This window comes from Oryx dammah, unplaced genomic scaffold (genome assembly GCF_014754425.2).
Source record: "Oryx dammah isolate SB20612 unplaced genomic scaffold, SCBI_Odam_1.1 HiC_scaffold_29, whole genome shotgun sequence".
Lineage (NCBI taxonomy): Eukaryota > Metazoa > Chordata > Mammalia > Artiodactyla > Bovidae > Oryx > Oryx dammah.
Genome location: NW_024070213.1, coordinates 82,417,420 through 82,434,116, shown reverse-complemented (window position 1 = coordinate 82,434,116; position 16,697 = coordinate 82,417,420). Strand labels below are relative to the sequence as shown.

Genomic DNA, 16,697 nt, shown 5'->3' with positions numbered 1-16,697 from the left:
GCAAGTTGTAGGGAAACAAAAATTTAGAAGCAAAAGCCTTTATGTAAATATTTAGATCCCATGAAATCTAGAACATAGTGAAATTTATTTATATGCCATGTAGTTATAAATGAGGTATCAATATATTCTGGTGTTTTCCCTAACTGTAGCAGAGTCCAGGCAGATTCAAGGCATAAGAATTAGTGGAACATTTTTTTTCTCTAAACAATTGTGCAAAATTAGTGCAAAGGATAGCAGAGACTTGATTAATTTTTGTTCCTTTTATTCAGGCCACCTCCTTGGCCCAAAAGAATACTTGACAGTAAGAAAACGCAAAGTACAAAGAAAAATGCCAAGAACTGTAGGCGTGGAAGGCTGAATGCTGAAGGTGGAAGATTAGTATTGTGAGAAGCAGGGATGGGAGTAACATGTTAGTCCCAGGGGTTACTTCCACCTTCACTACCAGGAGTATGGAGAAGTAAACACATGATGTACAAGGGAGCCAAAAGGAAGTCAGTCAAGTCAATGGCATGTTATGGGGATTAGTGAACATGTTTTTGATGAGACATTCAAGAATGTGTGGGCTCCCCTAGTGACTCAGACAGGAAAGAATTCGCCTGCAAGGCAGTAGCTACTACTGCTAAGTCACTTCAGTCGTGTCTGACTCTGTGCAACCCCATAGACAGCAGCCCGTCAGGCTCCGCCATCCCTGGGATTCTCCAGGCAAGAACTCTGGAGTGGGTTGCCATTTCCTTCTCCAAGACTCGGGTTTAATTCCTGGGTTGGGAAGATCCCCTAGAGAAGGGAATGCCTACCTCTTCCAGTATTCTTGCCTGGAGAATTCCATGAACAGAGGAGCCTGGCAGGCAAACAGTCTGTGAGTTGCAAATGCAAGTCGGACTTGACTGAGCGACTAACACTTTGACTTCACTTTTCAAGAACGTGTTGAGGGGAAAGAAGTGCAGTGGAAAAGTTACTCATTCAAGGTGGAGGTCTCTGTGACTACAATCCTGTTAGAGTCCAAGAATATCCTTTGTTAGTGACTCCATGACAATCAGGGGAAACTCAACTCAGGAGTGACCCAGAATGACATCTGTACAAATTACACTGTCTCCTTCTCCACTCAAACACACTATCAACTTCTGAAGGCCGGTGGCCAGTTCTTGTTCACCCTGAGTTCTCCGCTGAGTCTTTGCATTTAGCAGGAGCTCGGTTTGCTTTTCTCCTAGGAAAAAATACCTTTCTTTTCTTCCTGATGATAAAAGTAATATATACTCAATAACAAAAAATTTCTGAACATACAGAGAAGTATAAAGAAATAAATAAAAGTCATATGTAATCCCATCTCCCAAAGAGGAGCCAAGCTTGTCAATATTTTGGATCTCTCTCTCACACATACACACAAACACACGTGCACATTTACTAAGAGAACACCATACTATACACATTGTTCTAAAAACACTCATCACAGCCATTTATTTAGCTTGATATAAAGCTCTACACCATCATGTTTAATAGCTGCAATACCATCTAAACAGTTCCTCCACTGATGAACATGTGTAAGTTGCTTCCAATTTGTTGCTTTCATAAACTGCTGCAAGGAGCATCTTTGTACATATGTATCTGTGTACATGTTCAATGACTATTTCCTTAGGCTAAATTCTACAATATTTTAAGTTTTGGAAGTTTTCTGATATATATGTTGCCAAACCATCATCTAAAATATTTATAAAAATGAACACTTCCACCAGCAGAGTATGAAGTGCCTTTCCCTCACTGGATTTCATTCTTTCTCACTCTTCCCATGATAGTAAAAAAAAAATTTTTTTTCATTTTCACCTTTTAATTAGAGAGCACTAGTACTTTGGCCACCTCATGCGAAGAGTTGACTCATTGGAAAAGACTCTGATGCTGGGAGGGATTGGGGGCAGGAGGAGAAGGGGACGACAGAGGATGAGATGGCTGGATGGCATCACTGACTCGATGGATGTGAGTCTGAGTGAACTCCGGGAGTTGGTGATGGACAGGGAGGCCTGGCGTGCTGCAATTCATGGGGTCACAAAGAGTCAGACGCAACTGAGCGACTGAACTGAACTGAGCATTTTTATGGGTACTGCCCAGCTGAATTACTGCTTTTCTGAAATGTCAATTACTATTCTTAACTTGGCCTTCCTAGGTGGTGCAGCGGTAAAAAATCTGCCTGCCAATGCAGAAGACACAAGAAATGTGGGTTTGATCCCTGCGTTGGGAAGATCCCCTGGAGCAGAAAATGGCAACCCATTCCAGTATTCTTGCCTGGAAAATTCCATGGACAGAGGAGCATGGTGGCCTACAGTCCACGGGGTTGCAAAGAGTCACACGACTGAGTGCACACACACACACACACACACACACACACATTCTTGACCTAAGTGAACTATCTTATTACTTATTACACATTCTTGACCTAACTATCTTATTAATCCCTTTCCAGTAGGTTCTCTTGGTTTTTACTCATGAGATTCTAAAGACCACACTGTAAGTAAATGCTAATACAGAAGCAGACCATACAGTTACTTCCCAAAAGAAAAAGAGAGAAAGACTCTAGGGCACTGTCCACCAACTCTGTCCTCAACAGTGCTGATGTGTTTTCTGAAATGTAGACATTTAACTGGAATGTGTGAGAGTAGTTTGCGAAGGTCACTGCCTCCTGGATGTACTTTCCATTACAGTTTATATGCCTCCTATGCAACTGCCAAATATTAGTATATATTTTGATTCATATTTCTTTTAGACTATAGAACTTACTGCTTATTCAGTTTACAAATGATTTCTCTTGCTGGTTAAAAACTGAAGTACAAATTCTTAAAAACAAAAAAAGACTTGCTATTTTATATTTGTAAATGACTATAAATAGTTTCCAAATAGTGCAATTGACTACTTTCAGTCATTTCCCATCAGAAACATATGTAGTTCATTTGTAAATAATATTAGATTGTGCCATGAAAATGCTGCTACTGCTGCTGTTTCTTTTTGTGTTGTTATATTGATAAAGGAATGTTCATATGCCAATGGCTCCCTAGTTTGGTCTATGTATTTTGCCTTTGTTTGCCTGTGTTAAAATAAACCCTGGAGTTCTATTATTAGAACATCACGTTTCAAACACAGGATGAGGGTGGAGGCATAATGCCTCAGGCGTAACTGTGGTTCAATATTTCCCTCTAGCCTCTGCCAAGGAAGCAGTAGTTTTAGCAAACAGAGTTCCCTATGTTTTTAAATATTACATTCTTAAAATTTATGAACCAGGCTAGAGGAAATATGAAAATAGAACTATGACATGACATTTACAATAAAGCTTCCTTAAAAGGAGTTAAGCAACCAAAGCAGATAATAAGCTTTCCACAGTGGGAAGATGCTTATTAGTTTAGGAGCCTTCCCAGAGCGGAGGGACTCTGAGTGAACTTTTCCTTGTACCTACAGTTGCAGTTGGGGTTGGGATTTGCATTAGCACAATTTCAAAGTTGTTTTGCTTTCCTGTTTCCCCACAGGCCGTCCACCATTTTTACAACTTTTGCTTAGCCATCCTTAAAAGTGATCTGCAGAAAACAAGAGGAAAAAGTAAAGGAAAGGAAGAAAAGGAAAAGAAGAAGGAAAATGTGGAAAAGTCTGGAGTGGCTGTTTTCATACTTCCCCTTTTCCAGAAGAAGCCATCATCTGCTTGCGCTGTTCTCATCCGGTAGTGGTAACATTAGAGAAAGGAATGTGCGTGAGATTAAGCTGTAAAATAGTCCCAAAGGAAATGGCACCCCACTCCAGTACTCTTGCCTGGAGAATCCCATGGAGGGAGGAGCCTGGTAGGCTACAGTCCATGGGGTCACAAAGAGTCGGACACGACTGAGTGACTTCACTTTCACTTTCATGATGAAACAAGACAAGTGTGCAACAGGACGTTTTTAAGAGCATGATTATCTTCCTGGAGGCTGACCTCTAAAGGTTTCGATATCCCGTAAGTTTTACTATTCCATTATAAATTTAACAGCATTCCAATTATCTTAAACTTTTTTGAACCTACTAACATTTTCAGTTTGTGTCACCTCTCAAGGAAGACTATGCAATAGGTTTTCCATGCAGGCAAGATGGCTGTCCTAAATGACATGTTTTGATCTTTAAGAAATAGCTCCCAATCTCATATTCTGGAATAAGTTAGAACAAAAATAATATTGCTATAACCAAATCCTTCATGACTTAATGGACTAGCATACTATCCCATCTATAATTTTAAGATCCTTAGACTTAACAATAATTTTAGCTTGACTTTATTACCATAGGTTTTCCTCCACCTACTCTCTAGTTCCTCTTAATTAATCTGATTTCAATAGCATACTTAGTTTCAGTTTTTGGAAAATTAAGTGGTTATGACTCAGAAATATTAACTGTTAGGCTAATTAATACACCAAATCCACAGTTGTGAACTGCCCCCTCTTTTCTCAGTCACCTGAATTGCATGGCGCCTGGGTTACCACTGATATTTCATGCTTTTGAATGAAAGCCAATCTCATAAAATGTGAATATGATCTGAGAATAAATAGGAAAGGGAGTTTCAAGATACTGCTCTTCAGATTTTTGAGCTGAAGGAGACACATAAGGTGTAACTGAGGGCGTAACTAAGGCAACGGGTGTCCATCTCCTCACTTGGTTCCCAGGTAATTCTTCTGCAGACTCCCTCAAAATGACAATCCATCTTCCCCAGAGAGCTCTTTATCTTCCACAGGAGATTTCCCTGTGCCGTCTAAGAACGGCCCTGAGTTATTTTTGGCTGCTTAGGGTTTGCAGCACAAGCGTCCTGTCATCCACTGTGACTCTCCTATTGGACTGTTATATCCCCATGTCACAACATGTGCCTTGGGCATAATCTTCTCAGACCATGTCTCTGAGAATTGATGTTTGCAAACACATTCATAGCAAGAGGAAGAAAAACAAATCAGAGCATCTGGTGCCCAACAAAGCAAGGATTGTGCCAACTCCTGTCAGTTGGTTAATGCTTTATAAAGATGTATTTTTCCTGTTGTAACTCAAGATGCAGTTTACAAGAATGGCTGCTCTTCGTGGCATCAAAATGAGGATGCAGAGATGTTTTCAAAACAAAGTTAAAAAACCCAAGTGACTCATTTAAAACAATGCACAAAAATCTATTAATTAACTACAAATAATAAATAACACCTTAAAAAATCCTCCTCCCAATCAATTATTGGGATGTCTTAAGAAATAAAGTGTTCCGAGGAAATGAGTATTCAGATGAACTTTACACCAATTGAAAGGTTACTTTAACCTTTTTGTGCTCAAAATTTCCCCAAGTATAGTACATAACATTTCTGATCTTTAGAGAGGATACGGAACACAACTACTATTACTGCTACTATATTATTATTAAGGAGGTAAAAATGAAGAGGAGCTTCAGTTAAAAATAAAAAACATGGGTTGTGGTATTTGGCAAAGCTGGGTTCAAATCGCAACTCAACTATATACAACTAGCTGTGTGCCTCTGTGTACATATTTTATTTCTTTAAACTGAATTTATTTACCTGTAAAAACGGGGGAAATCATAGAAAGAAATTCAAGGTTCTTAGGAAGATTATGTGAGATGTGCATGTAAAGCAACAACCCAGAGCCCAGAACATAGTAAAAGCTCAATAAATGTGAGATCTTGGTGTTCTTTACCTAACATGAAATAGTTCTTTATTGATTATCTAATTGATTATGTTAAGTGCATTCACATACTTTATAGTCATTATGAACCTTCACCTGCATCTTGCTGTTTCTCTCTGCTTCCACTCAGATTACAAAGTCTCTTCCTTTGTTATGAATTTACCAGTTTTTAATAGGTATTCCACTACTCTTTTATGATAGTGATATACAGCTATCATAGATATACTGCTTATATCTGCTTTGGGCAACCAGATTAACAAAATTTGTTGACTTTCTTTGAAATGGTCATGGTGCTTTGGTTTTGGATGTCAGAGGCTTTTTAGCTTTCTTCAGATTCTGAGTAAACTGTGACTGAGGCAAAGGGCGCCATCTCAGAAATGAGTAAAATATGGTAAGAGTTAACATATTACTCCCCTTACCCCAATCTCTTTCAAAAGAGGTTCTATGATATCTGGCATCAAACAGAATGAAAATAGTAAGATTAATGAATTGTAAATAGAGACAGAGGTGGAAAATAAAAAGAAATTCCGCCATTTACAACATGGATGAACTGAAGACAGCATTATGCTAAGTGAGACAAATCAGACAGAAAAAGACCAACACTGTACGATATCACTTATATGTGGACTCTAAAAATAAAACAAGACCAAACTGCCAACATCCACTGGATCATAGAAAAGCAAGAGAATTCCAGTAAAACATCTACTTCTGCTTTATTGACTATGCTAAAGCCGTTGACTGTGTGAATCACAACAAACTGTGGAAAATTCTTAAAGAGATGAGAATACTAGACCACCTTACCTGTTTACTGAGAAACCTGTATGCAGGTCAAAAACAACAGCTAGAACCAGATATGCAACAACTGACTGGTTCAAAATTGGGAAAGGAGTATGTCACACTGTATATTGTCACCCATTTATTTAATTTATGCAGAGTACATTATGCAAAATGCTGGGCTGGATGAATCACAAGTTGGAATCAAGACTGCTGGGAGAAATATCAGCAACCTCAGACACACAGATGATACCACCGTATTGGCAGAAAGCAAAGAGGAACTAAAGAGCCTCTTGATGAGGGTGAAAAGAAAAGTGTAAAAAAGTTGGCTTAAAATTCAACATTCAAAAAACTAAGATCATCCCTATCTGGTCCCATCACTTCATGGCAAATAAATGGGGAAACAATGGAAACAGTGGCAGATTGTATTTTCTTGGGGTCCAAAATCCCTGCAGGCAGTGACTGCAGCCATGAAGTTAAAAGACGCTTGCTCCTTGGAAGAAGAGCTATGACAAACCTAGAGAGCATATTAAAAAGCAAAGACATCACTTTGCTGACAAAGGTTCATATAGTCAAAGAAACAACTGATGCTTTCAAACTGGAGAAGACTGGAGCTGAAGAAAGAAACTGGGGCTGGAGAAGACTATTGAGAGTCCCTCGGACAGCAAAGAGATCAAACCAGTCAATCCTAAAGGAAATCAACCCTGAATATTCACTGGAAGGACTGATGCTGAAGCTGTACCTCCAATCCTTTGGCCACCTGACACACAGAGCTGACTCACTGAAAAAAAATCCTGATGCTGGAAAAGATTGAGGGTAGAAAGAGAAACGGGCAACAGAAGATGAGATAGTTGATGGCAGCACCAACTCAATGGACATGAATTTGAGCAAACTCTGGGAAACAGTAAAGGACAGGGATGCCTGGCATGCTGCAGCCCATGGGGTCACAAAGAGTCAGACACGAGTTAACAACTGAACACAACAGTGAACACAACAGAAAAGAAAGTCATTCACAGAGAACAAACTAAATGGTTACCATTGGGGAGAAGGAAGCGGGGGAGGCAAGACAGAGGTAGGGGATTAAGAGGTACAAACTGTTACGTATAAAATAAATAAGCTACAAGGAAATATTGTAAACACCGGGAATATAGCCAGTATCTGTAAATGGAGTATAACCTTTAAAAGTTATGAATCACTGTGTTGCATACCTCTAATATATAGTATTATTCATCAACTATATCTTTAGTGAGTGAGTGAGTGAAGTCACTCAGTCGTGTCCGACTCCTTGTGACCCCATGGACTGTAGCCTACCAGGCGCCTCCCTCCATGGGATTCTCCAGGCAAGAGCACTGGAGTGGGTTGCCATTTCCTTCTCCAGGGGATCTTCCCGACCCAGGGATCGAACCCCAACTACATCTCAACTATATCTTAATAAAAAACAAATAAATAAACATAGATGGAGAATCAGGGCTATCGAACATAGGAGGAAGAAATGTGCTAACCACAGGAACAATTTTCATTGTGATTTTAACAGGACATTGGCACAAGGCCTCCTGGCAGCAGAGCAAGAAGGAAGTGTGTTCAGTGATACAGTCCTTGTTATCAGAAAAAAGGAAGCATTCTGATTTTTCAGGGAGGAGAAAGCTTCATGTATGATCTTACACAGAAACACCCACTTTTTATCCATTTTCCTAACAACGTCCTTGGCAAGGAACTGGGGTTATAAAATACAATATACTGGTAACCTTTTGACTTTTTTGTCTTTAGTTCTCATATTGCTCCTACTTTTGAAGCCATTAGTCTGCACATCACTTAGTTTCTTCTATTACCATCACCCTAGCCCATGCTCTGGACCTTCACTAACCAGATCACAATTAATATCCCAATTCATCTCCTAGTATCCAGTTGTCTTGTCTGCCAATTCAATTTATACACTGTCACTGTATGGATGTTCCTGAATCAACACATTCAAATCACAGATTCAAAAACCTTGTTACCCACAGTGTCCTCTGGAGAAAGTGTGAACTTTTCAGATAGGTATTCAGATCTCTCCTAATCTGATTCATCTCACATTGTATTTACTGTCACTCTCCATTCCTAACCCTCCAACCCAACCATGCTTTCTCATCAGACTTTGACTGTATCATGCTGCCTTCTGTCTCTCCTCCTTTGCTCACATGATTTCCCCTCGGGAAACCCCTTCCGTGCTTCTTTCCACCGATCCAAATCCTAATTTTCCTCGAAGGTCTAGCTCAGTTCTCTCACAAAGCCTTCCTAACAACTGGCTTCATGTTTCTTTCTCCGGCACCAGACTACTCTCCGTGCCAATGGATGTGGGTTCTGTGGACCTCTGGGGATTCCTGAGACCCTTTGAGGGGGGCCATGAGGTCACAAGCATTTTTATGTAATACTAAAATGTTATTTCTTTTTCTCATTGTGTTAACATCTACAATGACGGTACAGAAACCAGCACCATAGCACAACTCAGCAGTGGCACCAAACCGTGCAAGTCATCATCACCACCACCAACTCACAGTCTGCAGGACAGACTCTACCTCTCACCTCTATATTAGCCATCCTCCCTTCTCTCTCCCCACTGGTACCCACTAGTTTGTTCTCTATATTTGTGAATCACTTCACCTAGGAATGCTCTTCATGAAGCTGAAACAATGACCCACTTTATATAACCTTGATCCTTGAGTACCTGGGTTTTCAATATTCTGTAAAGAAATGGAGGTACTCATAAAGCACTCCTGCTATGCATCAAAGTATGACGGTGGTCTTCAGGAAAATCGCCGAGCAATTTTTGAGTTGTCGGTTTTTTCCACAGACCCCACTTTCACTTGACAGACCACTGACACAAAATGCAGTTATCAAGCCTGAGTGTTTGGCAGATATTTTCCCTAAAATGAACAAAGTGAAACTGTCATTTCAAGGAAAACAGCTGACAATATTTGTTGCTAATGATAAAATTCACGCTTTTGAGCAATTAACATATTAGAATTTAAGACAACTTGTGTTTGCCACTGGGAACTTGACAGGTTCCCAATATTTAATGGATTTTCTGATGAGACTGATGAAATGGAGATTGGAAATATTTTTTTTTATATTTTATATCATGAAATGGATCAAAATTTGTAAAAGTTAGTTAATTCAGTGAACCAATATTTTCCAACTGCCCTATGCACAATGATAAAATCATGCTTGGATAAAGATTCAATCAAAATGCAAGACAGACTTCACCTCCCACCCCTCTGTTAGCCATCCTCCCTTCTCTCACCACTGGTAACCACTAGTTTGTACTCTCTATTTATGAATTTGCTTCTTTTTTCTTTTATTCACTAATTTGCTGTATTTTTTAGATTCCACATATAAGCAGTATCATACAGTATTTGTCTTTCTCTGTCTGACTTACTTCTGCTGCTGCTGCTGCTAAGTCACTTCAGTCGTGTCCGACTCTGTGCAACCCCATAGACGGCAGCCCACCAGGCTCCCCCGTCCCTGGGATTCTCCAGGCAAGAACACTGGAGTGGGTTGCCATTCCTTCTCCAATGCATGAAAGTGAAAAGTGAAAGTGAAGTCACTCAGTCGTGTCCGACTCTTAGCAACCCCATGGACTGCAGCCCACCAGGCTCCTCTGTCCATGGGATTTTCCAGGCAAGAGTACTGGAGTGGGTCGCCATTGCCTTCTCCCACTTTAGCAAAATACCATCCAAGTCCATCCATGTTGCTACTATGCCTTAGCAATTGTAATTAATGTTGCTATAAACATTGGGGTGGATGCATCTTTTCCAATTAGTGTTTTTGTTGCTTTCAGGTATATACCCAGGAATGGAATTGTTGGGTTATATAGTAACTTTATTTTTAGTTTTTTGACAAGCCTCCATACTATTTTCCACAGTGGCTGCTCCCACCAATAAGATAGGAGAGTTCCCTTTCTCATATCCTTCTCCACATTTGTATTCCTGTTTTGTTTTTTTTTTTTTGACAGCCATTCTGACAGGTGTGAGGTGATTTCACTGAAGTTTTGATCTGCATTTCCCTGATGAATAGTGATGTTGAGCATCTTTTTCTATGCCTAGACAGCTACTTGTAAACTAATGAAATTAGAACATTCTTTAACCCCATACACAAAAATAACTCAATATGGATTAAAGACCTAAATGTAAGCCTGGATCCTATCAAACTCCTAGAGGAAAATACAGTCAGAATACTCTTTGAAATAAGTTGCAGCAATATCTTTTTGGATCCATATCCTAAAGCAAAGGAAACAAAAGCAAAAATAAACAAATGGGGCTGAGTTACACTTAAAAGCTTTTGCCAAGGACAACCTACTGAACAGGATAAGATATTTGCAATTGATATGACTGATAAGGCATTAATAATCAATATATATAAACGCTCATACAACTCAACATCAAAAAACAAACAATCCAATTTAAAAAATGGGCAGAAGAAAAAAACAAACATTTTTCCAAAGAGGTAATGCAAAGGACAACAGGCACATAAAAAAGATGCAAGACAGGCTTTTAACACACAAAAGCTCACTGAAATGGCTTTGCATTCCGTATCACATGCAATGTTTAAGAACTAATACTTGTTGAATTTTAATGTGGCATCAAAGAAGAATATTGACATCGACCTAAAAACGCTTTAAAATACTCTTTTCTGTAAGGCTGCATCTATGTCATATACTTCAACCAAAACAACCTACTGCAACTTTTAAATAAACTTAAAAGACTCAAATAGAAGAAACAGCTGTCTTCTCTTAAAGAGATCTGTAAAGTATATAAAATAATGCCACTCTTCTTACTAATTTTTGTTTTAGAAAAGTCACATTTCATAAAATATTTTCATATTTTGTAAAAATTTTTGTAAAATTTTGTAAAAAATTTTTGTAAAAATCTTTTCATATTATGTAAAAAATTTTCATATTTTGAGTTTCTTATGGATTGTTTAATTATTTTTTTCAGTTCTAATACTATCAATTATTTAATACAGATAGATATATCCATGTTAAAGATGCTCTTGGGGGTCAATATTTTATTAAGAGCATAAAGTATAAGAATATAAAAAGTTTAGAACTGCTGTTCTATAACATTCATTCTGGCTCTTAATTTTACATTATATAAATTGTAATCGTATGATACCATATAGAGTATGTGAAGTCACTCAGTCATATCCAACTTGGCGACCCCATGGACTATACAGTCCACGGAATTCTCCAGGCCAGCGAACTGGAGGCCTTTCTTTTCTCCAGGGGATCTTCCCAACCAAGGGACTGAACCCAGGTCTCCTGCATTGCAGGCGGATTCTTTACCAGCTGAGCCACAAGGGAAGCCCATATACAGTATAATGCCACCTATTTTTATGTATACATACTATAATTTTAATTGGATTATAATGTGAAGGAAAAGAACTGTTTTTAACCTATAACAACTAGTAAAGTAGGCCAACAGATACTTGCTGAATTGCCTTGAGAAAATATATTCAAGTCAAAGTGTTTAATAGACAAAGTTCATGCCTTGTCAGTTTCCAAAGGCTGTTCCAGGTGGTCTGGAAAATTTAAGATTATGCTCTATCCCAATGCAGTTGTCAGCTACTATATTCCATTAACATGTTTTCGTTTGTTTGTTTTTGGCCTTACCATGTTGCTTGTGCAATCTTAGTTCCCCAACCAGGGACTGAAACTGTGTCCCTGTGGCAATGAAAGTGCAGAGTCCTAACCACTAGATCTCCAGGAAATTCTCACTAACATTAACCCTCATTGACATTTTTTTTTTTTTTGAAGTTTGCAAATTCTTTATATTTCCAGCTGTTGAGACAATATTTCTGAGAGCTGAGGTTACCTCTAGCAGCGAAACCAGAGCCAGCTATTAAGCAGCCAGAATGCTACAGTAATTGAATACATGACCATTTCTCTTTTAGCCCGTTCTTTGTTCTCCTCTTCCAGAAGTTGTAGACGTCTATTTAGTTTGATTATCTGTTGTCTTAATGAAGCTGCATCTGCAACTGTCCTGTCTTCTGCAGTTCCTTCAATCACTGCATCTATATTTGAAATGCCATACCTGATATTGTCAAGATGAGGATTAGAAATGGCGGCAGTAGACACACCACGCAACACAGGTATAGAGTCAGTTTTGACCAGCTGTCCATTTTGGCGAACAGCATTTTCACTCATAGAGCGTTCTCTTTTTAGGCTGCCAACAGCACGGATTTCTTCATTTTGAGGGGTTGGAGCAGGTCTTTCTAAATACAGAAAATCTAGCGGTCTTTCACTCAGAGTAAGCACACGAGGTGGTGATTTTAGAGCCAGAGGCTTAAAGGGAGTTGACTGTATAAGGTCAAGATCTGCTGGTCTTGAAAATGGAATGTCTTCATTATTTCCTGCTACCACAATTCTCTCTGGAACTTGCATAATCACACTAGCGTTTGAAACTCCTTGAAATCCTTGTTCCAGGTCAGCATTTGGTGGTGCTACTTTTAATTTTTCTGGGACCCTCCTTTGCTGACTAATACCTTCGGTGTATTCCATTTCATACTGAATTCGACTAATTTCCTTTATCTCAGCAGCAGTGGGAGAAGGAAAGGCTGCCCCACTCACTCAATGTGTATCGATTACTGCTTGCTCTTTGGCATTATCTGCTTCTGTGCTTCATATTAAATCCATTAACTTGCCTCAGTATGCACGTGCTGGACTTGGAGCCACTTTTGCCTCCCTGGGCCCGCTGGAGGGTCCCCGGCGAGGGCCACTGCCCACCGGCTCCGGGGGTGCTCGGGTGGGCGGTCTCAGAGGCCATTGGCCAAGTGCACAGAGGCGCCCGGGCAAATCACCGGCCGGAGTTGCCCACAGCCGGCCGAGAGAGAAAACCCTCATTGACATTTTGAATGACTATGTTGTTCCATCCAAGTATTTTCCCCTATCTCTGCACCTGTAGTTTCCACCTCCTAAATGTCCTTCTCTCCCTTTCCATGATTCCTGACTCTTCATGGAGCCCTTTCCTGACCTTCCTTGTAGCTTGGGTCTCTCTCTGACTTTCTCTCAGAGTACCTTATACTCATCTTTAAATGTCACCTCTCACAATTTTAATTGTGTAATTATTTGATTAATGTCTGTCTCTCTCACTGGAATATATGCCCCAAGGGATATTTCAGTGAAATTTCTCAATTGTATCTATTTTACAGGGTTATAGAAATATTAAATGCATAAATATTATTAAATAAATCAACTGAAATTAACTAACCCTTTATCCTATGACATTTAGTAATATGATAGCTAAAGCATCAGGAGGAACATTTTATTACACATCACAGAAGAAACAAATTGATGTGTTTTCTCTTTTTAGACAAACTGCTCAGAAAGTAGATCATGGATGGCAGAAGTGTGCACAGAGAAACTGTGTGAATCCCGGAAAGAGAGGTGGCAATGCTTCTGCGGTGGGCAAGAAGACAGGGACAGGCTGAATCCGCAGGTCAGACGTAAGCAGTTGGGAAGATTCTGAGGTTTCCAGCCCAAGTAGCTGAAAGGATGGAGATTACTTTTACCAAAATTCAAAAAGCTGGAAGAGAAATACAATTAGAGGGGAAAGATTATGAATCAGTAAGACTTCCAAGTGGAGATGCCAGGGGTCTGGGGTTGAGAGGAGAGAGCTGAGGCTGCAAGTATAAACTTGGGAGGTGTTAACACACAGCTTATAATCAAATCTGAGGAAGTGAGTGAGAAGAGTGGGTGAGTCTGGGTGAGCTCTGAGGACATGGGACAGACAGGCGGGGCTTGGGTAAGAGAGGAGCAGATCGTGGGAAGGCAGAGAAGTGGTGGGAAAGATGGACAGAGGGGCAACCATACGGTAAAACTGACTCCCTTCTCCCCCACTCCCTTCTTTCCCTTCCCACTTTCTCTGTCCCTCCACCCACCCCTGCACAGGGACTGCCAGAGGAGGCTACTGACTGGACAGCTTATGTTCTGTTTCCCCTTCTCACGTCCCCTACATACTCATGCCACACTGATCTCTCTCCGGCTACACTGTTCAATACAGCAGCTACTAGCTGCATGGGGTTGTTTAATTTACATGAATTAAAATGAGACAGAATTACATATGCAGTTCCTCTGTCTCACTAGCCACTTCCAAGTGTCTCTCCCACCACGTGTGACTAAGTGGACAGCACAGACACAAAACAGATGGAGACCAGGTCAGTGCTGCCCCTAGACACAGCTCTGTCTCCTCAGTTCAGAAGTCCAGACCCTTAGCTGGAGACTGCCACAGTCTACCCAAAACTATCTTTTTTATTTTTTTTAACTTTTGATTTTATACTGGGGTAGAGCCGATTAACAATGTAGTGACAGTTTCAGGTGGACAGCAAAGGAACTCGGCCATACATATACATGTAACCATTCTCCCCCAAACTCTTCTCCCATCCAGGCTGCTGCATGACATTAAGGAGAATTCCCTGTGCTATACAGCAGGTCCTTGTTGGTTATCCATTCTAAATATAGCAGTGTGTACCTATCAATTCCAAACTCCCTAACTATCCTTTCTCCCCACTCTCCCTCCCTGGCAACTATACGTTCACAGAACTAACTTTTTAACTTCATTTTCTTCCACTTCCCTAGATCAACCTTGTGCTGGATACAAACTGAGCATACCTCACTCTCTTCCACTTTCATTTCTTGACTTAGGCCATGCTATTTGGATACCCTCCAGTAATATATCTACCGAGACAGTTAGGTTTATGCATCACCTTGCCTGGGTTCTGTGCTGCTGTGCTTAGTCGCCCAGTCATGTCGGACTCTTTTTGACCCCATGGACTGTTGCCCACCTGTCCATGGGGATTCTGCAGGCAAGAATACTGGAGAGGGTTGCCATAACCTCCTTCCCAACCCAGGGATCGAACCCAGGTCTACCACATTGCAGGCGGATTCTTTACCATCTTGAGACACCAGGAAACTTAAGCAATCAAACACGAATCTAAGAGTTGCTATGAACTTATTTTGTAGATATGGTTAACTCATGTGGTAATCAGATTACTTTAGGGAATAGAAATTATTCTCAATGATCTAAGTGGGACTCATGTAGGCAGCCCTGGCTGGCCTTAAGAAAAAAACTGAGGCTTCTCTGAGAAAAAGAAATTCCATCTCTAGACTGCAGTGTCTGCCCCTACCCAAGGGTTTCCAGCCTGCCTTTCCTGCCTCTGTGCCCCACAGATTAGAACCCACAGTTGTGGAAGCAGGTTCCTTGAGATAAGTCTCTTTAGTAAATATTTCTCTGTATGTGTGTATTAATATAGATACATACATGTACATTTGTGTATATACATGTATATGTATGTGTGTGTGCTAAGTTGCTTCAGTTGTGTCCAACTCTTTGCGACCCTATGGACTGTAGTCCATCAGGCTCCTCTATCTATGGGATTCTCTGGGCAGGAATACTGGAGTGCGTTGCCATTCCTTTCTCCAGGGGATCTTCCCAATCCGGGAATAAACCTGTGTCTCTTACGCCTCCTGCGTTGGCAGGCAGGTTCTTTACCACTAGCACTGCCTGGGAAGCCCATACACCCATACAGATATAGCCAAACACATACATACATACATATGCTTACACGTGTGTGTTTGTGTCTAGATATTCTGTGAGTTCTGCGTTCTGGTAAAACCTTGACTGGTACAGATTTTAGTACCTGATAAAATGTACTCTTCAAGGTTGCAATACATACCACCTTCTTCAAAAAGACAAACCTGATTTTTCAAAGACAGTGATTCTAGACCTGCACATTTGAGTCACCTTTGTAAACTTTATATAAACATACTCAGGTTCTGTACATAAACATAGACAAGAGCAAGATTAGTATGTGAAGGCGGAGCTTGGGCGTTCATGTTTTAAAAGAGTTTCTCCGGCAATTCTGACGCACAGCCAAAGGTGAGAACTACAGTCCAAGCTGAACTCCTCTGGCACCTTTGCTATAGTGCCACTGAAAATCATCAAACACAGCACACCGTCTTACATTCTTTCAACCAGCCAACCAACTAGCATCAGTTACATGATTTAACATCTGTCAGATAATAATACAGTGTGCAGGGCATACAGGCAACAGTATACCCACTCTTGGTCTTGAGGGCAAACACTGAGATATACAGCTTAATATTATTCTTTGAAGCACACTGATTAATGAATTATTATGTGATGGAATAAATAAAAATTTTACTGCAACATTTAGAGAAGCTGATAGTGGTTATTCAAAACAGTGCATAATTTAAATAGCTCTTA

At 40.2% G+C, this 16,697-nt stretch overlaps 2 protein-coding genes across 2 annotated transcripts in view; both read right to left on the bottom strand.

The window, feature by feature from the left end:
* Nucleotides 1-16,697, bottom strand: part of LOC120857920 (anoctamin-6-like) — a 177,128-nt gene that overhangs the window by 100,008 nt on the left and 60,423 nt on the right. The gene's annotated exons all lie outside the window — the stretch shown is intronic.
* Nucleotides 12,212-14,783, bottom strand: LOC120857919 (mitochondrial fission factor-like). Its single transcript, XM_040233813.1, has one exon. It carries the CDS (start codon nucleotides 12,971-12,973, stop codon nucleotides 12,290-12,292), a length of 684 nt encoding a protein of 227 aa, XP_040089747.1. The 5' UTR covers nucleotides 12,974-14,783; the 3' UTR covers nucleotides 12,212-12,289.

Excerpts from the sequence above, each read along its gene's own strand:
- LOC120857919 (XM_040233813.1), bottom strand. The coding sequence starts at position 12,973 with ATGGAATACACCGAAGGTATTAGTCAGCAAAGGAGGGTCCCAGAAAAA.